General features: G+C 44.2%; 1 protein-coding gene across 1 annotated transcript in view; it reads right to left on the bottom strand.

Annotated features, from left to right (window-relative positions):
* The window catches only part of Ror1 (receptor tyrosine kinase like orphan receptor 1), a 341,308-nt gene that overhangs the window by 126,568 nt on the left and 191,416 nt on the right, over positions 1–23,324 (bottom strand). The window contains exon 2 of the mRNA XM_060365964.1: positions 8,814–8,885. Coding sequence (XP_060221947.1) covers positions 8,814–8,885 — 72 coding nt within the window. The remainder of the gene's footprint in view (positions 1–8,813; positions 8,886–23,324) is intronic.

Below are 23,324 nucleotides of genomic sequence, written 5' to 3'. Positions count from 1 at the left end.
TAAAATTTTTTTAACCTTTGTTTTTAAAATTGAGGGCAAAGAACAATGACAGTTAGCTGAGAATTTTATTTTGAGATTTTCACAGGGCTGTGACCAAGCTAATCCTCCTTGATAACCTCCTCTGAAACCTGGAGGGCGTGGTTCTTTGGTCTGGTCCCCATGACAGTTTAGAATAATAACCCTGAGAAACTGCAGTTAGGGCTGGTCTAGTCCTACTCTTTTTTTAAGTTATAATTTATTCACTTTGTATCCCAGCTGTCATCTTCTCCCCCACCCCTCCCAATCCTTCCCTCCCTCCCTCTTCCCTTCTCATGCCCCTCTCCCAATCCACTTTTAGGCTAGGTCCAGATGAAAGGGAAGGAGGACCTCCCCTATCATGCCTCATAAGACTGGCCACATTGTCTTCCTCTGTGGCCTGGTAAGGCTGCAACCCCCCCATGGGGAGGTGAACAAAGAGCCAGCCACTGAGTTCATGTCAGAGACAGCCCCTGTTCCCCTTACAAAGACACCTACTTGGAGAATGAGCTGCCATGGGCTACATCTGTGCAGGGGCTCTAGGTTATCACTATGCATGGTCCTTGATTAGAGTATCAGTTTCAGAAAAGATCCCTGGGCCCATATTTTTTGGTTCTGTTGCTCTCCTTGTAGAGCTCTTGTCCCCTCCAGGTTCTTTCCTAAGATTCCCTGCACTCTGCCCAGTAGGCTCCTGTCCTGTTCCCTGTTTTCTCCCTCTTCCAATGTCTGTCCCATTCACCTTTCTGAGTGAGGATTGAGCATCTTACTCAGGGTCCTCCTTCGTGCTTAGCTTCTTTAGGTGTACAGATTTTAGCATGTTTATCCTATATTATATGTCTAATATCCACTTATTAGTGAGTATATACCATGTGTGTCTTTCTGCCTCTGGGATACCTCACTCAGGATGATCTTTTGCCTGCAAATTTCAAGTAATCCAAATTTTAAAAATGGGGTACAGAGCTAAACAGAGAATTCTCAGTTGAGGAATACTGAATGGCAGAGAAACACTTAAAGAAATGTTCAATATCCTTAGTCATCAGAGAAATGCAAATCAAAATGACCCTGAGATTTCACTTTACACCCATCAGAATGGCTAAGATCAAAATCTTAAGTGACAACATGCTGGAGAGGATGTACAGAAAGGGGAACCCTCCCCCACTACTGGTGAGAATGTAAACTTGTACAACCACTTGAGAAATCATTCTGGCGCTTTCTCAGACAATTAGGAATAGCGCTTCCTCAAGATCCAGCTATACCACTCCTAGGCATATATCCAAAAGATGCTCAAGTACACAACAAGGACATTTGCTCAACCATATTTGTAGTAGCTTTATTTGTAATAGCCAGAATCTGGAAACAACCCAGATGGCCCTCAACTGGGGAATGGATACAGAAATTGCGGTACATTTACATGATGGAATATTACTCAGCAATTAAAAACAAGGAAATATAGTCCTACTCTCGTCACAAAAATACTGAAGATTCTGGGTCACGTCTGTTAAACATATAAACCAAGTGAAATGATCCCCCAAGAAACATCACCTCATATTCACGTTTTGATGACATTTCTACCTTGTATAAAAATATCACATCCCCTCCCCAGTTCACTCTCAGAAACAACGTATTTTGCAAAATGAAAACACAAGAGAAGAAGAATGTCTGTTTGTCCTGAGAAAAGAAGCCAGGAGGGAGAAGCAAAAGGGACTACTGTTGAATGTTCCTGGCAGCGGACTCTGTGTTGCCATCTCTCATATAACAAGGGGGTGTGTGTGAGAGAGAGAGAGAGAGAGAGAGAGAGAGAGAGAGAGAGAGAGAGACGGGGGACCCGAGAGTAGAGAGAATTGGATAGCACAGACCTGAATGTTACCCACACTGCCAGCACCACATACATGTGTAGAGGCTTATGCCCAAATTCAAGGCTTCACAATAGACTATAGGAACACTGAGATAAACCATCTGGGTTGTGAGACAGAGATTCATGGCCAGTCTAAATTTATCTGTGAAATAATACCAGAATGCACATCAGCTTGCATAGGAGGCCCAGTTCTGTTAAGCACTAAAACTAATGGAGCCAAATATGAGATACTACAGACCAAAAGGTTATGTATTAGGATAAGACAACCATCCTTCATATCCTTAAACTTCCCAACTGGGATGCATTCATATGAGCAAACACTTCTGGGATGATAAGAGCCGCACTCTGGGAAGGGCCTGATGGCCCACATTCTTACGGGGGAGACGCTTTCACACATGAATCACCCAAGGCAAATGGCAGCTGCTCCAGGATGTTGGCTGCCTGCCTCAGGAGCTGATGCTGAGGGAGCAGTCTACAGGGACCCACCTTCAGCATGGAATGTCATCAGGATAGTGGAGCTAAGTACCCCATCCCTCTGACTCCCAGAATCCAGTGACAACTCTAGCGTATTTTCTTTCTCTCCCCAGATAGCTCAGACTTTGGTTGAAAAACACTGCTCCTATTGTCCAGAACCAAGTCAATTGTTATTAGAATAGACATTCCCAAAGCAGTGCCCTCCAGACTTTTATAAATACGACAGGAAAACAATGCATGAAATGATTTAATGACAATTTGTAATAATCTCAGTAAGAGTCTTATAATAAATCTCTTTCATATAATGATGGAAAAGGGAGGATTTATGCGTCTGTTTCCATTAAACTCATGTCAAGGACATGCCAAGAATTCCCAAGGTATACAATTTTAAAAGTGGAAGAAAACTGCAAAATTAGCCAAAGAATGTCCCCGGCTCTGGTCTAGACTTTAAATGTCCTCCAAAGGTCATGTGTGAAAGGGTTGGTCTGCTAGTATTACTCAGAGATGGTGAAACCTTTAAGAGGCATGGCCTGGTAGGTTGACTTTAAGCCACTGAGGCTTGTCCTTGAGTGGTTATTAGAACCCCAGTCCTTTCCTCTTTGTTAGCTTCCTGCCACCACGAGAGGAGATAATCGCTTCCACTGTGCCCTCCCTAATCTATGATCTGCCTCACCACAGACCCAAAGGCAGTGGAACCAAACACACGGCTCCTCCTCTGTAGTCAACTTGGCAGGACCTGTCACCTGGGAAGAAGAGTTCCAGTGAGGGACTGTGTACATTGGGTTGGTCTACGAACAGGTCTGTGGAAAGTTAATTAAGTTAACGGATGTGGAAAGACCAAGTCCACCTGTGGGAAGCGCCATTCCCTAGGCAGAGGACTCTGAACTGGATGAGTGGAAAAGCTGAGCTGAGCCCAAGCAAGCCACTGAGCGTGTGTGCGTTCTTACTCTCTGTTCATGACTAAACATGTGAAGTGACCAGCTACCTTGAGCTGCCCTAGCAACGGAATCTGAGCTAATGCAAAGCCCTTCTCCTTTAAGTTGCTTTGGCTAGGTATTTTATCACAGGAGCAGTAACAGTACTCAGAGATGCTGAGTATACTCAGAGCAAAGAGACTCCGTCTAAGCTCTAGCTTCCTTGCGACCAGCAGAACTAGATCATTTGCATAAGGTGCTGCTGTCATTGTCTGCTGAGTGACATTTGCTCTACAGTCATTAGGAGTTGTTTATATATTTGCTATATTGTTATAATCAATGTTGATAAAAAAGCTGATTCTGCGGTAAAGCATGAGGGCAATACGTGCCGTCTGATGATATAAATGCTTCTTACAAGCCTCACCCAACTCATGGACTGCACACATTCTTTCTTCTCACCTTCTGGGATGGCAATTATATCTTCGTGAATGCCGAGAGTAGAAACCTGATTCTGAATAAGGAAACATTGCTTGAAAATTAAAAAACCCAGGAAGAACCGTGTGAGAAAATGGATATGCAGGTCTGTCATTCATTTGGGCAGAGGCGAAGAGATGAAGATCATGGCCAGATGTATTCCGTTGTGTCCTATTTCTCCTCCTTCCTATAATACTCAGCTCTAGAGTCACCATTCCCATTGTGCTGTGTGGAGTGCATTATACATTTGCCTGCTATGTGCCCACTTCATTTTGGTTCTTTCTCTTACTAGACTATTAGCGTCTTATGGAAGAATGCAGAGTATTAATTTTGAAATCCAGGGCTCACTACCACAGAAAAATATGCCAGAGAGAGTACGTGGTTGACCCTACCTCCAGTGGCTATTAGTTGGGCAAAGCATGCAGCAGTCAAGGAAACAACAAAAGCACGTGAGCTAACTTAGTGGGAAAAATAGGAATGTTGACTTTTAAAAAGCTCAGAGAATCAAGAAGATGCAACTTTGGTCTGTAGAGTCTTTAAAAGCAAGATCCGAACTATTTAAACTTGTAAAAGAGGTAGTTTACTATAATTGGAAAATGAAAAGCTATTCTAAACACACACACACACACACCCCGGGCTCTGTCTACATCCTTTTCCTCCTTTAAAAAAAAGAAAACTTACAAATTTCTTATGACCAGACTAATGTAAAATACAAAGTTATAAATATGCTAAATCTCAGAATCAGCTACTGTAGTAAATCTAATGAAATGGAATATAATAGAAAGGGCTTACAGCGGGTACTGAGGCACAAAATTCTGCCTCTGCATTTTATTAGCTTCTGACTTTGCTCTGAATTGCTTTCCTGCCTATAAAATGGACACATCAGTGCCTCCTGGAGTTTTGATGGTAGTCCACAGCACCCATTCAGAAGGGGTTAGCTGTGACATCCGGGCTTTGCTAAATTCCCCCAGAGAGCGGGCACTTTCATGTTTTCACCAACTGCTTCACCTGTGTGTGGCCCTGGCTCATACTTAGTACGTGTGACTACCGAGTGAATGAGCAGATATATGTTTTAGAAGCAATGCTGAGGTTAAAGTCCTGGAAAAGATCCTTAAGGAGAACCCCTCCCTGTGAGTCTAGAAGATAAGTGAAGGAGACACAGATAGGACATCCTTACAAGTCAGTTTCAACTCTATACTAGCATAACCCAGAGGCCTGAAATGGTCAGGTGCAACTTCAGGCCCAAGTCCTGATGAGAACTGATAGGCTAGGGTCAGAGGGAAGGAGAGGAGGACCTTCCCTATCAGTGGACTGGGGAAGGAGCATGGAAGGAGAAGAGGGAGGGAGGGCGGGATTGGGAGGGTGTGAGGGAGGAGGCTACAGCTGGGATACAAAGGGAATAAACTGTAATGAAAAGTTTAAAAATGGACTCATTTGCAGAAAATGGCGAGAGGTAAATCAGGCTTCTTTGTGATAACTGGAAGCAGAGCCAAGAGCGCCTGAGCCGTGTGGAGCGGGGAGCTTCCTACTCTGCTCAGGCAGCAAAGGCTATGGGCAGTTTCTCGGAGCACATGGGCGTTGTATGTAATACAACCAGGCAAAGCGGTGTTTAAGCACGAGGTCTTGGCAAAAGCTGTTCTGAAACAACACTGGCCAGAACGAAGGGTAATTAGGGAGTTTCTCACAGCCCTCCAGGAAATCTGGCCTGGCGCAGGAATGCCAAATTTTTCAACCTTGTCTGAAGAAATCCTCCCACCAACTGCTGCCTTTTGATGATGTCTGTAATGGGTTCCAGAGCTCACAGATGGGGAACCATTACTGCCTTCTTATTTTGTGGGTCCCTATCATCAGATGTTTGCTTCATGGTGGACCAACTTCTGCAAGCTCCAGAGAGCAGAGGTACAGTTTTATGTATTCGGACTCCCAGGAATAGGCCAGAGAGAATGCACAGCTGACCCTGGTGGCTTTCACTTGAGCCTAACAAGGAGCATGCAAGAATCATTTTATTTTCCAGAAAAAAAAAATTGTGATCTTATACTACTCCTTTGTAACACCTATCCCTGTTGGACTGAAATGATTTTGAGTAAATCTATGAAGGTGAAAGGAATTGTTTAAAGCCTCTTCTACTGCACTGAGGAACGCCTGTATTAATCTTTTTCATCTCTATGATGGCAGAATGAAGCGAACCAGGAGAGGAAGGATTTACCTAGGCTCACAGTTTGGTTTGAACCATCATGGGAGGGAAGGGGGTGGCAGGATGGCTCCGTGGGAAAAAGAGAGAGGCCTGGGCCAGAACTGGGAAAAGGCATAACCAAGAAGGCTGCCAGTGAGCCCCTTCAGTCCGGCCCCACTATCATAGCCATTCACACCGTCTAACTCCAGACATTTTTTATATTCTGAAACCAAAACCCCAGGGAGGATTTTAGCAGCAGAAACAGCTGATTACAAAAGGATTCTTGGGTGGTGACTTTTGAGCTGGTGGAGGCCTGAATAGGCTCATGTGTTTGAATACTTGCTCCCTAGCTGGTAGTGTTGTTTGGAGAGGCTGTGGAACCTGAAGGACGCAGATGTAGCTAGAAGCAGTGGGGCTTTGAGAATGGGCCTAGTGGGGTTTTGCCAGGTCCTAGTTCTAGTTCTCTGCCCCTCCAGGTCTGCCAAAGCAGCCTCAGAATCCCACTGCCACAGCTGTGAGCCACCATGACCTCTGCCTTGCCTTCCCCATCACAATGGACTGTACCCCCACACACTGTGAGCCCCACCCTTTTTTTTTTTTCAGGTATTCTATCGTGGTGATAAGAAAAGGTGAGAATGCAAACTCCTTTTACTATTGCAATCCCCGAACTCAGGACCATACCTGAGCTAAACAGAAAACATGAGTATTTGCACACTGTAAGTATCAAAACAGCTTCTTGCATAGTACAGTGGGATTCATCATTTTACTCACCTTTATTGAGGATTTAACATGGGCAAGAGTCTGTGTCCTCACTCCCACCACTCCCTCCACTCCCACCACCAAAGAACAAGGTAGATTTGTAGACATCTGTCTACAAACCTCTTCCAGCCTTAAGGGAAGACGGCTATTTAAAGTACCATGTTGGCTAAGAGAAGAACAGACAGAAAGAAACCTATTTCTGATTCATTTATGGATCCTAATTCAACAAGCAGTAGCAAGAGAAGGAATTAGTAGGAAATTTAGGCAAGGTTGTTTTAGCTATCCTGGGTGTGTTTTTTTCATATAAAGTTGAGTATTGTTCATTCAAGGTCTGTAAAGAATTGTGCTGAAATTTTGATGGCGATTGTATTGAATCCATAGATTGCTTTTGGGGGATGAACACTTTTACTTTGTTAATCCTACTGATCTATGAAATCTTTTCATCTTCTTCAATTTCTTTCTTCAAAGGCTTGAAGTTCCTGTCATACAGATCTTTCACTTGCCTGGTTAGAGTTACCCCCAAGATATTTTATATTATCTGTGGCTTTTGTAAAGCGTGTTGCCTCCCTGGTTTAGTTCTCAGCCTGTGTGTCATTTATATACAGGAGGGCTATTGATTTGTTGTTGTTGTTAATCTTGTATCCAGCCATTCCACTGAAGGCATTTAGTCCCCAGCTGTAAATGTTCTCTGGTAGAATTTGGGGTTGCTTGTGTATACGACCATATCATCTGCAAGCAAATATACTTTGACTTCTTTTACAAGAAAACCCGCAGAATCAACAAAGCTGGGCTCATAGGGTCTTGCTGACACCGAAATGACAATCGGGGAGCATGCATGGCTCTAACGGAGGCCCCGCACATGTATGCTACAATTGTGTAACTTGGTGATTTTTGTGGAACGTCTAACAGAGGGAGTGGGGTGGCTGTTTCTGATGCTTTTGCCTGATTCTGGGATCTTTTTCCTCATGCTGGTTTGCCTTGTCCAGCCTTAATATGAGGGGAGGTGCCCAGTCTTATGCAACTTGATATGCCATGTTTGGTTGACATCCCTGGAGGACCTCCTCTTTGCTGAAGGGAAATGGAGGAACAGTGGATGCATAGGGAGTGTGTGAGTGTGTGAGTGTGTGCGTGTGTGTGACTGGGATGAGAAGAGGGAGGGAAAACTGGGATCAGGATGTAACATATGAGAGACTAAATTAATAATAAATTTCCCTCATTCTGAAAAAAAAAACTAAATTAAAAAACAAATAAAATTCAAGCAATGGATCGCTGGATGAAACAATGAATGAGTGAATGAGTGAATGAAGTAGTGAAAGTTCCAAGGAAAGAAAGGGTACTTTCTGCAAGAAACTGAAGAATCAACAAAGAATCAACCATGGATGGTATAGAGCTTGTGTTCACTCTTGAAAGAGAAAGAATTTGCTCCTCACAGGAAAAGGAAGGTGGGTACTGGCAAAGAAAAAAAAAAAATAGAAAAAGGGTAAAGCCAGGTAGAAGAACAGGAAATACTAGACGATACAGAAAAACAGTTAGAGATACAGAGGTAAGACAAAGGGGACTAAAAAGAAGTAAGGCTGGAGAGGCCAACAGAGCCAGAATGCCTGTGCCATAGGCTCTCCTCAGAGCAGCCAATGCTTAGCACGATGGCAGGCCTTAATTAATGCAAAGCAGCAACTTCAGGGTGGGAACCTATTACCCACATGTCCCCAGGAAGCTGTTGTCTGCATGGACAGGTAATTACAAGCATTCTGGATGCTGGGTCCTGAACCCCACAAGCACAACCCAAATGCTTGTCCAGAAAGGTCACCCAGCCAACGCCTTAGACCAGTCATGCCTTAGGCTGAAACAAATCCCCCAAACGTGACCCACTGGTATTAGAGGCAGGAAGGTGAGAAATGGCACACTTCACATCTTGAAGCATTTTAACCATGTGGAACATTTTAGAAGAAGAAAAGAAAAGAACATCTTCAGAAATAATTCCAAATAGATTTAAGTGTTAAATCTTCACCCAGTGAGCTGGGGGGTTTATTTCTGCCGCTGCCGCCTCCTAAAGGAGGACAGCAGCCCATGTCATGAAGAGGGGGCCAAGCTATGGATGAGCCCTTTCTCCTCGTTCTTCCCCTGGTCCCCTGCTTTCCCCTCTGCATACCTTTGTCGATTTCACTTGAAATGTTCCAGGATGAGGTAGGCACTGGCTCAGCACTGATGGATAACTCTGTTTCTGGAATGAGAAGGGGGGGGGGGGGAGGTGGAAAGAGAGCATTATTTAATAAGGTCACTTCTAGGCTGGTCGATGTATTACATCCTAAGGGGTTCCTTCAGAGAGAGACTGTCACAGTGCTCTGGTTTAGTATAAGGGAGGCGGCTGTAGTAGCCAGCAGAGGCTGTCCAAGCCACCCACGCTATAGGCCAGACTTGTGCTTTTAAAACTCCACCCTGAAGGTTAAAATGGAAAGAGCTATGTCAATAGCAAACCTTTATACCGACAAAGACAACCACATTTTTAACAAACTAGTCTTGCCAAGAAGACCAGCCTCGGACTAATGCACTCAATATCTTATCAGAGGGAAAAAAAATGGACAACATTGTCCTCATTCCCACTTTCATTCACTGAGTTTATGATTCTGGGGACAGAGAAATTCGGTGCTCAACGCTGGCTCTTTTAAGTCAAGGCAAATGAGAGCTAAGTATTTGAACGTGCAGAGTCATTTGTGGCGACTACAGTTAAACAGCAATTTTCAAAGCCGCTGTAATTTAAAGCAAATATGCAAATCAACCATCTACAGGACATAATGTACTATGAAGATTCAAAACCTTTTCAGCAATAGACTGTGCCGCACATAGGGTGTTTTTGTTGTTCTTTTAGAAAAGTTCAAGCCATGGCATCATTTTACTGACATACTTTCCGTAAGGTTGTTGTAATATCTCCTTGGGCTATGTACACACATACAACATTTGTGCTGGGCAGCATCTGAGGGGACCAAGGCCATCAGATAAAGCACATATGATGCCACCCCACCTTCAATCCCCTGCAAACATCATGAATCTATTATAATTCTTTTTGTCTATTAAGCTTGGCATCTGCGCTATATAGTCTTTTCAAGATAGTGTATTTTAATTAGCCACTAAAAACAGGTCTGAATTGGAGAGCAAGCTGAACCTTAATAAGTAGGAGGCCTGACATTAAAGCACAGTGCCTGGCCGTACCCACAAGCCTTCCAGTGGCCTGGGATCTCTAGAACTGAAGGCTATGAGACAAACCTTATCCCTGGCTTCAGAAGGACTTTCTGTATTTCCTTATTTACTGTTGGGCATCCAGCCAGTGGCTAGAGGTGGTCTACGCCCTTGTCATTTTATCAGGGACTAATGTCTGCCCACAGAAACCTTGTAAAGGTTACTTCCAGCCTGTCTACTCATCACACCCTGCAGAAAGACGATTTGGAAGACCTTTCTCCCTGTCCTGGAACAGGTGGGAAGGAAATCAGACACACACAGCACACTCTGTCCACGGCCCTGGTCTGCTTCTTTACCCCGAGACAAAATCACCGTAGATACTTTAAGGCAACTGTTCTCAACCAGCGCGTCGCAAACCCTTTGGGGGTCGAATGAACCTTTCACAGGGCTCACATATCAGATATCCTGCCCAGCAGACATTTACATTATGTTTTGTAACAGTGGCAAAATTACAATTATGACGTAGCAACGAAATGATTTCATGGTTGGGGGTCGGCAGAGCGTGAGGGATTATTAAAGGGTGGCAACACTGGGAAGGTTGAGAGCCGCAGCTCTGAAGGGGAACTGAAGTCAAAAGGGCGATTTATCTAACAGGATGTTACACGCTGACTAGTTTGTTCCTGGCTTCACGGCAAGGACAGAGTGAAAAGAACAACAGCATGCCGGAAAATGCTTGCTTGGACACTGGTCTCACCTCTCTCTGGAGGCTCCCTTCTTCCTGGTTGCTGCAGACACCTAGAGGTCTAATGACATCAACACACTTCCCTCTTGATTTCTGTCATCATGCGACTTTTCATTCCATGTTCCTCCCCTAAAGGGAACCTCCAGGCCACACTTTCTTTTCCCTCTTCTATCCTCTCTCTGTGTTATTATCTCCTGTTCTGCCCTGCTCAGCCTGCATACATTCCCATTTCGTATTTTATAGTAAAAGTCTATTATGCAGTAAGGCTACTGGCTGTTAAAAAAAAAAAAAAGTAAGGGATTCAAGAGAGCAGCCTTTCACATTGCTGTTACAGTACTGCCTGGGAATTTATTCTTGAGTTTTGCTAAATAAATGAAGCTTTGGTTAAGTCCTATACACAAGGGATGGAATTAAATTGTACTGAGTGTTCCCTAAAGCCACAGTACATATAGTAGCATTTTGGAGAATGAATGATCAAAAGGAATAAAAGGACTTTCTTTCTAGAGTTTAATTCCTCTGAGTTCACTTGTTCATTGATCCAGCGCCTATCCATTCATCTGTCCATTCAACAAATATTTACTGAGCTCTGTCCCTGAATGAGCTCAGCAGTAGTGAACAAACTCAAGGCAGTTCTTGCTTCACAGAGCTCAGCGTCTGGAAAGGCCACGGCAAAATAAAGAGCTTAAACAGAACCAAATAATGCCGTGAGTGGCTGTGACAGCAAAGGAAGGGTGAGCAGAAAGTCAGAGGAGCTAGTCTGGACCCAAAATGGTACTATTAAGTCTCCTGTAGTGGCAAGCCCACCCTCTGTCCTCCTTGGAGGTTTTCTATGAGGGAACCATTGCAAAGACCCAGTGAAGCTATTACCTTCCCTCAGAGATGCCTGTTGCCAGAGGAAAGGCAGTCTTTGGCGCCATATCTGTCCTGAGCACAGACCTGTCCTTATCTGCACACCTCTTGCACTTCAGAGAGCCTTCCGTTGCAAACAAGGAGTCCTTCTCAGGTTATCTGGCCCTGGTAGATTTTCAACCAGCATGGAGTCATTTACGCTTTTTATCTGCCTAGCAACATTAGCACCTGCCGGGGTTGGAAGGTTGACCCTACACATTAACACTTGTGCAGCGGGTTCTCAGCTTTCCTTCCCTTTCCCCTTTTCATTTATACTTGGTCGCTAGGAGACAGAAAAGTCATTGCTCATTCAGCATGCTCCTACAGAAAGTTTGATGATTTCTGCTCTAGTCTGCCTGTGTAGAGATCGGTGACAAAACGCAATACAGAATATGGGGCCTTTTGAGGAGGAGGTGCCTGGGGCCTTGCCACAGGGACTCGAGTTGGTGGGCTAGCATTCCGCCACTGAGTCACAACCACTGAAACATTCTGTTGTGGCTGGCTCTCAGAGATGGGGCATTGCTAGGGAGCATAGCATCTTGTAATCACTAGCTTCCTACCTCAGCCTCCCCAGGACTGAGCTTATTATGTACCCTAAAACTATAAACACATTCACAGTGTGCACGGAGATATATGTGTGGATTTGTATGTGTGGGGGTGCAGGTGGGGGTGCGTGAAATAGGTACGAATGTATGCACATGAGTGTGGAAGGAAGCCCTTGACATTGGTAGCCTCCTGAGTAACGGTCCACGATATTTCCTGAAGCAGGGTCGCTTGCCTAACACAGATCTGGCTGACTCATCCAGCTAGCCAGCTTGCCCAGAGAATCTCTGCTTTCCTCCTGAGAGCTGGGATTACAAGCGGGGCACCACGCCTGCATAGATCTTTTTTTTTTTTATGGGTTCTAGGGATCCAAACTCTAGTTCACGTACTTTCGTGGTACTCACTTTGTCCACTGAGCCATCTCCCTAGCCCTAAACAGCACACCTAGACACATAAACTCCCATCTCTGCGAACAAGTGTAAGAGTGACCTCGATAAAATCTTTCTCATATGGGAGCCTCAAACAGAATAGTATTGTTTCATGCAACTTAACTCAGAACAGAACGACCATGCACTTCAATAAAAAAATAGATAAAAATGGTAATTCAGTGATGTTCAGTTTGCTACTAAAGAGAGAAAACCAAAAATGGAAGGGACCAACCGTTCTGCTCCCTGACTTTCACATTTCTCTCGTCATTTATGAGTGTTCTCTCCCTTTCACTAAAATTACTGCAGTTATCTTGGGAGCAAGGATCAGGACTCAGGAATCCCACGTGCTCACCCTGACTTTTAGACAGCGCTAGGCAATGCCAATGTGAGGTGAGTCCAGCAGGAATCAGGGGGTTGGTTTCTGAGTTGGACATGCTCAAATCCCGGCTCTGCCTATGACCTGGGAAAGAGTTGCTTCACATCCCCAGCGCCTCACTTGTTAAATGGGCCTAATTGTGATGATTGCAGACTGTTCTCGGGGCTCTCTGGAGATGAGTCAGCCTAGTCAGCCTACAGCAAAGGAGCTCTGGTGACTGGAGATAAAGACCTCAACCACAGGCGCAGCTCCATGTGCTCAACTCTGCAGCTCCCCAACCCAGCTCAGGAGTATGTCAACCAACAGAGATTGTTGGACTGAGCTTTCTCAGCCCTTGAATCTCACTGGGTGAGTCCGACATAGTCATAGCCCAACATTGGTCATTTACAGCCCACTCAGGCAATAAGACACTGATGTGTCTCCTAAGAGAATAAATAAGAAAAGGAAAAAATGAATCGAGAACTTAGAGGTTACTTAAAAATCTGAGGGAACGGGGACTTCAGATTCTTTGGGCTGTTCCTTCAATACTGAGATAGCCGCATGGTTGTTAGTCAAGAAACATACTGATTCTTCTCGACAGTCTTTCAAAGCCAAAGGTTGTTTTCAGTTTGACGAGCCCTCCTCCCCCGACAATTGTTTGGCCATTAGTTTTGACACACAGATTTTAGGCTGACCATGTAAGGAATAAGGCAGAACCGTCTTAACTGTCTTCTAAGTTACACAGGCTCTCAATGGTGGGGATGTCTGTGGAGTCCTTTGTTAGAGGGGCAAATTGGGGACACCCTAAAAACAAGCCATAGTCCTACTTGAGGCACAAAAAAAAAAAAAAAAGAAAAAGAAGAAGAAGAAATACAAACCCTCATTCAGCCTCCATTCCCAGCCACTTAAAGCACTCCCAAAGAGAAGCCCACTTTGGAAGCAATCGAGACGGCTATTAAGATTCCAAACACCTTCTAGTAAGACAAGTACCTTGTATTTAGGTCGCACTTTTCCTTTCAGGAAAGTCAGTACACAGAACAGGCATTATTAACTCATGACTCCACCTGGGAAGGCCCAGAGCCCGAGATTATCGCAGTCTGATTAGGTCTGAAGAAGCCCGGATGGACTTGGGCAGAAAGCTTGCCAGCGCTCCCTTGACATGTCACCATTGTCGGCAGAACATGCTTGCGGCCTCCCCTTCCCCAGCTCTGCCTCAGCCTGGCTGCTTAGAGCACTGGCAGTAAGTCCCCGTGTCACTCTCAGAATTGAGGGTGTTTGCTTGTTTCCCCTAGACTCCATACTGTTAAATCAACTCTTTGAACCTTCCCAACGGCGAAGAATAAAAAAAAAAAAAAAAAAAAAAAAAAGGTGGTGGTGATAGCGGAGGAGGAGTTTTCCAGGGGAAAAATATACTGAAAGTATAATTTGTATCTTCTGGCTGCCCCTGAAAATCACACTTAAATTGATGGGATTGAGGGTTTCTGGGATTAGTGCAAATTATTTTAATCCGAGAGGCAAATTGAAGAGGGTGGCTATCACCTTGCAGGATGTAATGGTTCTTCTCCAGCCACATCAGCTGGGCACACAGCATCAGGATAGCTGAGGAGCTTCGAATATTTAGTTTGCCTCCGATTAATTCAATTTAAGCATTTCATCTGTCTGGGCTGGGTATCCTGTACTGTCTTTACTGATACCCTGGGGAGATCAATAAGGGGAACTAAACACAGGGAAACATTAAGCAGAGCCCAAACAAAGGCAAGAACTCCTCCCAAGCTCTCCTTTGCAATCCCCTAACATTTGGTCTCCTGCCCCCTTAAGACACTTTGCACTTTGTAAGGTGACCAGGTTTCCAGGTGTTGTCACCAAGATTACGTGTGTCATGAGGCCGGGGATGGAGTCTTATGCTACGCTCAGGATCTGCCACCAGTCACTAGCTAGCAAATGTGTCCTAAAAGACACACATGCCTGGTCAGCCTTTGGGAGATGTTACAGACCAGCATAGGGTTTCTTTCTCGTAGGTGACATTCGGCCTATGGGAGAAAACAAGTTTGACACAGCATCCAAACACCATGAAAAGGCAGGCGCTAAACCAGAGGACACTAAAGAGACTCTAACACTGACCTCAGGCAAAGGCTGTACCCAAGTCTGGATTCCTTCATGTCCAGCCAGGATACAACCATTTTGTTTTTACATTTTGGCTGGTAGTTTCAGAGGGATTTGAATCCAGCATGGTGGGGAAGTCATGCTGGGGCAGGTTGCTTCATTAACAGCTGCAGGAACATGAGAAGGACCTTTGTCATAGAGCAACTGAGTTTAGTATATTACTTTCAAAGACCTTTCTCTAGTGACCCATTTCCGCCAGCCAAACTTTCCAACTTAAAGGCTCCAGAATCCTTAAAAATGAGACTAAGAACTGGGGAAGAATAGTTTAAAACATGAGCTGGTATAAGATATTTCAGATGAAAAACATAACTATTATCTTGGGCTGTGTGAAGCAATGAATCAACACCTATTCTGTGTGCTAGCTTTCTTGAGAGGGAAGAGATCTATCTAAACACAAGACTCCTAAAGCTTATTCTTCCTTGGACCCACGTCTTTTTGAGCCATCTTCAGTGAAGTGATGGAGTCTATCTATGCACCATCAAATCTAGATTGCCTGCGACTTGTGTTAACTCGGAGTTTACAGAGATCAGCCTGGCTCAGTAACAATCAGAGAATCAGGCAACCTTGGACTCATGTGTAGAAGAAATGCTTGTTTCACATCACTATATTTGAGATGGCTTGATGTGCAAATTAGTTATGGGCAACGACCACTTACAGATCAGAAAACTTAGGCTCAGTAAGTCTAGAAAGTAGTCCAAAGTTAGAAACCCTGAAAATAGATGAGCACATTGAAAAGGGCAGGATTAGGACTCATTTTTTTTAACTGTGTCAGCTATAATGTGATAAAGTTAGAGCATACATTTTAATAGTGCCTACACATTTATTACTTAGTTTTCATGTTTCAGATATAACCCTATTTTTGTTCAACATAATAGGTCTTAATAAATTATTTGTGATCACACACACAAACCCAGTTTTTACGGTTCTAAAACTCTCAGTTTTAATCTCTCCCCTTTAAGACAAACAAACAAAAAAAGACTAGGCCTGAGGTGTTCATCTATGTTAGGAGGTAAGTTTGAGGTTTCTAAAGCAAAAGCAGTAAGGAAGCATCTCTGTCAATGCTGTCAAGTGCTATGGAGAATGTTTGATGATGGTGGTCATTTGCCCTGAGAGCTCTTGTGGGCACATTTGAGAGAAGCAAAGGCAGGCTTGTTCTCACATGGACCAACACAGAACTCAGTCAGCAGCCATGTCTAGTCAAACTTGATGGCACAGTCATTTCCCTGTGCAACAGGCTTTCTATCACACTTTCATGAGATGAAAGAAGATTTCTCCATGTCATCAATAAAGCTGCTTCTGGATCTAAGAAAAAGCAAATCGATAGCTGCCCTGGGAATGAAAGGAAGCTAGTTGTAGCCGTGGCTCTATGCATGCTAGGTCTGGGGCTGCAGGCCTGGGGACTTTTAACAAACGTGTAAGGCCGTGCTTCAGATGTGCCAAAGAGTCACTCATTTGTGAAGAGGGAGGCCTCTTCCTGCCTCAGGGTTGTCACAATCGGCATCTCAGGGGCCCTGTTGGTCAACAGCAGTGAACAGGAACGGCCAAGGCTACTGTGTGTGTGATGGATGAGGGGCCAGTTTGCTCACGCGTGTCACCGACAGGTGGGCAACTTGATCTCCTGCAGATAAGAGAGGGAGTTTAACACTTCCTATGCTGACGGAGTATGCCCTCCCTTTCTGGGACATGCTCCCCTGTTTTCAGTGAGAGATGACAAGGGCCTTGGAGGCATTTCCTGTGCATGTTAGAACCACTTAGGCGCGTCTGTCTGTCTGACTCTTCACAGAGTCTCAGTGGGAGCACCCCACTTGCACAGACCTTCCCTCATGAGACCTATAACCTTTCTCCGTCTTTTCAGCCCTGCTGCCATCAAGCAGGTGACATTCGGCCTATGGGAGAAAACAAGTTTGACACAGCATCCAAACACCATGAAAAGGCAGGCCCTAAACTGGAGGACACTAAAGAGACCCAACAAGCCAAAACAAAACCCAAGCATCACACACAGTAAACTAGGAAGAAAAACATTCTTGAAGCTCAAAAGGCAGAAGGCTAGCTGGGGGAGCACAGAGCTTAGGAGTTTCTACATAGCAACATCTAGAGAGGAATTCAGAGGACACAGCAGACAAGTGGGCAAAGGGAGATGGGGTCATCTTCGTTCCTGACAGCCCTGCTGAGGTGTTGAAATGTCTTCTCAGACACCTTTAAAAGTTAAGAGCAACCTTCTTTGTGGCAAACACACTCCTAACACATTACTCTTTACTTCCCCCCCCCCAAATATTCAAGTTATTCAGTCCTGATGTGTTCCAATTTTCCCGAGAGCCAGATCAAAAGCTCTGCGTGCAGGAAGGCAAACCAGCCTCAGACACAGGGGAGATGGAAGGCCCTTGATGAAGAAGACCTGCCTGCCTGTTGTCTTGCCCGGTAAACGGCTGCTTCTCTACAGCCAACCATGATCTGAAAATGCTAAACGGAAAATTCTAAAAGTGAGCAATTGATAAGTGTTTAACTGTGCACCATACTTAATGGTATGAAGAGATTGCACACCACCTCGCCCCTTCCACCTTGGTGGTTAAGAATATCTGTGCTCTCTACAGATGACCAGTTATTTAGTCACAGGGGCCACTGTGATTATCACACTGCTTATTGGCATGTTTCAGAACTCGTGTTGAAGGACCGTTATGTAAACACTATGTCACAAGCCTGACATCATTAGATACAGGTCCTGGAGCGTAACTTCCTTGATTTGGGGGAGGGGGGTCTATTGTAATGTCTGTGTCGGGGTACTCATCCCCAGGACTTTGTTCCATGTACACATGTGAAAAACATGGAAATTAGTCACCATTTTGTCTTGACATTGTCAAGTAAAACTTGAATGTCAGCTTTCTGCATGCCCAATAGCTCAAATGGCTGTAAACTATAGAACTAATACTGTTCTTGGTGGTTAATGTAGAAGTTACAAAAGCCCATGCCACAAAGGTCATCCATGTCAAGTGTAAGGGAATCCAACAGTTCTTTACAGGAGAAAAAAAAAAGGGGGGGCTTTTATTTTGTACATGCTTTTCACCTGTCTCTGAACTGTTAACAGCACCGTGTAAAAAAAAAAAAAAAAAAAAAAAAAGGATTCTGAGAACGGCATGAAAACGCCAAGAAAACAAGCCCCTCCTTCATTTCTCTTTTGCTTTTAAAGTCAGGAAGAGAATCTGGCTTTTTCCTTTCCCTTTGTCAACATGGGATATGCCTGGAAGGGTACCAGTCAGGGAAGTGTATTTTCATTGAAGTAAGGAGAAGGAAGAGAGGGAAGCTGGATCACTTCATCTTTGACAAAGTTACAACTTCCCTCCTCAGGAAAAAAAAAAAAAAAGGCTGGAGATTCTTGTTTTTAAGGCTAAAAAGGTTCCTAGTAAAATTGAAACATTTCACGGATGTCAAAGAGCTCATAAAGAAAAGACGTTTAGGTGAGTTAGACATGGAGCTGAAAGCAAGCCGAAGTCTTGGGAGCTTTTAGGAGTAACTCTGGTATTTCCAAGGTGCTGGATTTACCCTCCTGAGGGCAGATGTGGAAACTGGCAATTTGACTTGGCTTTGGAGAGTCAATGAATTACAGGACCAGGTCTGTAGAAAGAGACCCTCCCTGGGCTTTCATGTCTGAAGACTCAAGTTCAAAGTGCTCCTTAAAGTTGTAGCCAAAATCGCCTCCCACCCAGTCTTCTCTTCCTGGACAAGTCTCTAGGTGTTCGTAACAATGGCAAGGGCTCAGACTGCAGACAACGCCCTCTACAGTCCTGTGACAGCTCTTTCCCAAGACCGCAACAAAAATTTTACCTTAAAAGAACAGTCCTTGTGTCCACTCGGCACCACTATGGACACGAGGAAGGTCCGGAGGAGCGGGTAGTCTCAGGCTGACTTAAGGAGATGACAAAATTAAAATGCTACAAGTTAAATTAAGGCTAGTGTGGGAGTCATGAAGAATCTCAGCCCTGGGGAAAGAGAGAGGTTGGAAAGGAACAAGAGGCAGGGGCATGATGGAACCTTAGCTTGTTAAAACGTCTCACTAGCATCTGCATGTCTATTCTTTCCTGTTTATGTCTCTAATATTTAAGAATGTCAAGAGAGTAGAGACAATAGTATATCTGGTTATTCAGTCTCGTGACCAGCTGAAGTCCAGAATGGCTGATACCGCGAAGACACACAGAGCCTATCATTTCATGAATTAGTGGGGAGACACATTAACAGCTCAGCTGGCAACAGTGTTTGACTAGCATACGAATGTCCGATCCCTAGAACAGGATATGCGGGGTGTGATGGTGCATGCCTGTACTTCTAGCACTAGGGGAAAAGGTTGGAGGATCGTGAGGGCAAGTCATCCTCAGCTTTATAGAGAGTTCTAGGCCACCCTGGAAAACACAAGAGCTTGTAAAAAAAAAAAAAAGTTGAGTGAAACCACACATTCTCAACTTCCATCTTTCTCTGGGTTCTGGGGATCAAACGCAGGGCATTAGACTTGTATCATGAAGAGGCAAACCCCTTTACCAACTGAACCATCTCACTGGATGCATAAATTTTAATTGAACCTGAAGAAGACAACCCAATAATCAAGTGTGTCCCAAAACAATGGACCAAACAACGATCCCCAGAATTCCAAAACAGTCACAGAGAGCCTACTGTTGAGACACAAATAAAGTATCTTATACTAACTTTCATAATCTTCTTTGCTACTCACACTTTACATAAAACAGACAAAACAGTCTCTAGGACGTGGAAAAATCAAATACTTGATTCAAATTTAAATAACTATTAGGAAGCTCAGCCAGATTTCAAAGTCCATATTTTTACAATGACATGATACTATTTAAGAAAATGTTTTTGTGGTTGTTTTTTTTTTTTAAACCCAGGAGTGTGCTTTGGTAGGGTTGTAAAAAGTAAAACCTTGAATTTAGTGAATATTAGGATGTGGAAGCACCATGTCAAACAGTAGGGCAGTAGATCCACTGAAAACTGAAAACCGCAATTTCCAAGTCAACCACCAATTCTATCTCTACCGTTAGTTTGGGGAATATAGTTCTAGACACGTGGAAAAGAAGACATGTGCACAGATGTTCACAGCAGCATTTATGATACACAAAGGGTAGACACAGCCTACATGTAGGCTGATGAGTGAATAAATATGATTTTTACATATGATATGTACTTGTATATATGATAGGCATATTTCTATAGTATGGTGTTGTGAGGCCTAAGAAATGAAATGGGATGCTAGAGTATGATCCAGTAAGAATGAACCATAACGACAGAGCACTAAGTGAAATAAGCCAGTCATCCACAGAAGGACCAGTATGATATTACTTAATTATCAGAGGTACACGGACAAATTTATAACATCAATAAGCAGTCTAGAACCTGGGGAGAAGGCTCAGTGGTAAAAAAAGCACTTGCTGCTCTTTCAGAGAACTAGAGTTTTGTTCCTAGCCCCCACTCACAACCATTCCAAGTCTAGGAGATCTGGTGCTCTCTTCCAGCCTCTTCAGGAATTCTCCCCACCCCCAATTAAGGAAAATACACAGATATAAATACATGCATAATTTTTTTTAAGACAGACTACTGTTCACCAGGAACTGTAGTGGTGGGGACTGGTCACCAGAGGATGTGGGAGGATGCTGGTATGGGGGATGGGGGGATGGGGGTCTAGTCACTGAGAGATGGGGAGACTGATCACCAGGGGATGTAGAGGTGGAAGACTGATCACCAGGAAATGTAGAAGGGGGGACCCGTCACCTGGGGATGTAATGGGGAGAACTGGTCACCAAAGGCTGTGGGAGGCTATTAATCACGAGGGGATGTGGGGATGGCGAATGGCAGTTTTTAATGAATATAGAACTTAGTTTTAGTCAATGAAAGTGTGTGTGAAGGATGGACAGTGACAAAGGTTGTATAGGACAGTGAAATGCCTTTAATGCCACTAAACTCTGTACACCAAATGGGTAAAATGGTCATTTTATGTTCCTTACAATCACACACTCTCTCTTCCTAAGAGAGTATGCTTCTCATGGCTTGAAGTGTCCATTTGTCAGAGACCCAAGGAAGGGCTATTATTCTGGAAATGGGCTCAAACAGATGAACTCTGAGAACTTCCAACTTTAAGTTTGTATGACAGAATAAACACTTCATCAATTACAGAAGTAAAACAAGTTTTTATTTTTCCATACAAATACAGACTACTTTTTATCCTGGAGTGTCCCAGCCTGGCCACTGGGAATGTGAGGCGCTGGAGGGAATTTACAATCAAGATTCTCTCATTGTTTGTAAGGCACATTACCAGAAAAACAATCTCCAGCTCACTTTAATGAGGACCAATTTGTTATTATCATTATTATTTTGGAAGCTTCTAACTTCTATTGTTACAGAAATGATACAAGAGAAGAAAGTCTGGCCCTCGCAGTTCAAACATTAATGAAGGCCCTGAAACAATTATGCCTTAAATATACAGAGGTCTCCTTAATGTAAATAGAGTGTATTTCACAGCACATCTTAGAACAAGGGATCCATTTCAGCATGACAGAGCGGGCAACAGCGCTGTAGTCTGCACTCAATTTGAGATTTTATTTCTGTTGACTTTGACTAATGCACAAATAGCCTGGCTTAAAGGATCTGAAAAACACTGGGTCACAGTGTGAAATATATGCTAATATAGCACAATTTATATAAAAATAGGGGAATGTAAATACCCAGCACTAGGGGCTCCAGCCAAATGGGACCAGGGAACACTGAGAGTGCAAAGAGAATGTTGTTCCCCTGAAGACCTCTGTGAACACCGCCCTCAGGTTTTTTTCTCCCCGCTCAAATGCATTGAGAAATTAAAGCTGGATTTCTGCTTTCTGAAAACGCATGTGTGTGTGCCTTGGTCCTCAGAACAACCTGAAAGAATAACCTCACTTCAAAGCCAGTATGATACCAGGTCTCCGAGGCTGAGGGCCTGTGGTCTAGTGGGAGTAAGCTGGGCACCCGGTCCCTGAAAAGCAGCTGGTTTGCATGTGGCACCAGCAGACTTGAATGAGTGTAGTTAGGAACAGTGAGGTTTAGTGCTCGTAGATCAGGCGCGAGAATGGGCTTGACCCTCCTTCAATGGTCACATGATATGGCGTGGAACATAATTTGTTAGTAAGCGTCAGTGACATCATCCCACAGGGCAGCTATGGCTATGGCAGCTATCACCCAGTATGGAGTCCATCAGCCTCTAGGACTTTCTCTGTGTTTCGACTGCTTGAAACAGTAATGAAATTCGAGGGAAAGGAAGAGAGGCAGACATCTTAGAAAGGCTGTTGGGAGATTGTGGGTAACTGAGGCAGGACCTCAAAAGCAGAAGGGTGAAGGGACAAGTTGAAATGACGTTTGCCGTGTGTACTTTGGGGTTCCTCTGGGGGGTGACTGATGTCGGTGTCACCATTCTCCCATAGCAGAACTGTGTCTCGCCAAGGCCCCCTTGAGGAGATCCTTCCTGAAGCACCTCTAACAGGCGAGACATGTTAAGTGGCCAGCAGAGCATGAAGGGTCTTTGCCCCCACACTCCAGCCAGGTTAAATGACAGCTCACTTTCTTGACACACTCTGCCCTTCCCGAGTTCCTTCACTGGGTTGCATAACTCCTCCCCTTAGCTCCTCCACTCCATTACTCTTTGCTAGCTATTCAGATCAAGCACCAGGTCTGTCTCCGTGAAAGCATACAGTTGGTGCTGAATATGAGTTGATTTCTGTGTGAAAACGGGAGAATTATAGAGAGACACACAAGAAGGGATAAAGAGAATGAACTCTTCTTTTTCCATCATTCCTCCAAACAGACATTATTCTCTTCTCTGAGATATGAATAACACAGTAGTACCCTCCGTACTGCTTTCCAACTTTATTTTATCTACACATTTGCCCCAGCAAGACAAACAGCATCCTGAGGGCAGGGGCAACGTAGGAGAAACAGTTCATGTTTAGTGTGGTGCCCGGCAGAAAGCAAGAAATGATTGAATGGATCTTTTTGAAGGCCTTATACAATCCCCTTTAAAAAAAAAAAAAAACAAAACCCTCACAAGTCGTAGTGACTCACAGGTTTCCTTCAAGGCTGGGATGAGTTCCTGGGGCTCAAATATGGCAGCTGAATAAACAAGCGTCTGACAAAATTGTGGCGATGTGGGAATGCCTTCAGTTTTGGCGAGCCCACTCAGACAGATGATCCAAAGTTCTCAGTTCTCGGGAAGGCTCAAAGTGTCTTCCTTCAGAAGCTGTTTATATGCACTTTTCACAGCCCAGCTTATCAGATCTCCCAAGCCTGTCTGACTAACCAGAACAAATGGAGAGCAGAAAAGGAGATGATGCTTGCTAGAAACTG

The sequence above is a fragment of the Meriones unguiculatus genome, chromosome 12, assembly GCF_030254825.1.
Source record: "Meriones unguiculatus strain TT.TT164.6M chromosome 12, Bangor_MerUng_6.1, whole genome shotgun sequence".
Classification (NCBI taxonomy): Eukaryota; Metazoa; Chordata; class Mammalia; order Rodentia; family Muridae; genus Meriones; species Meriones unguiculatus.
The sequence above is the reverse complement of the archived record's forward strand: the minus strand, read 5'-3'. Positions and strand labels throughout refer to the sequence as shown.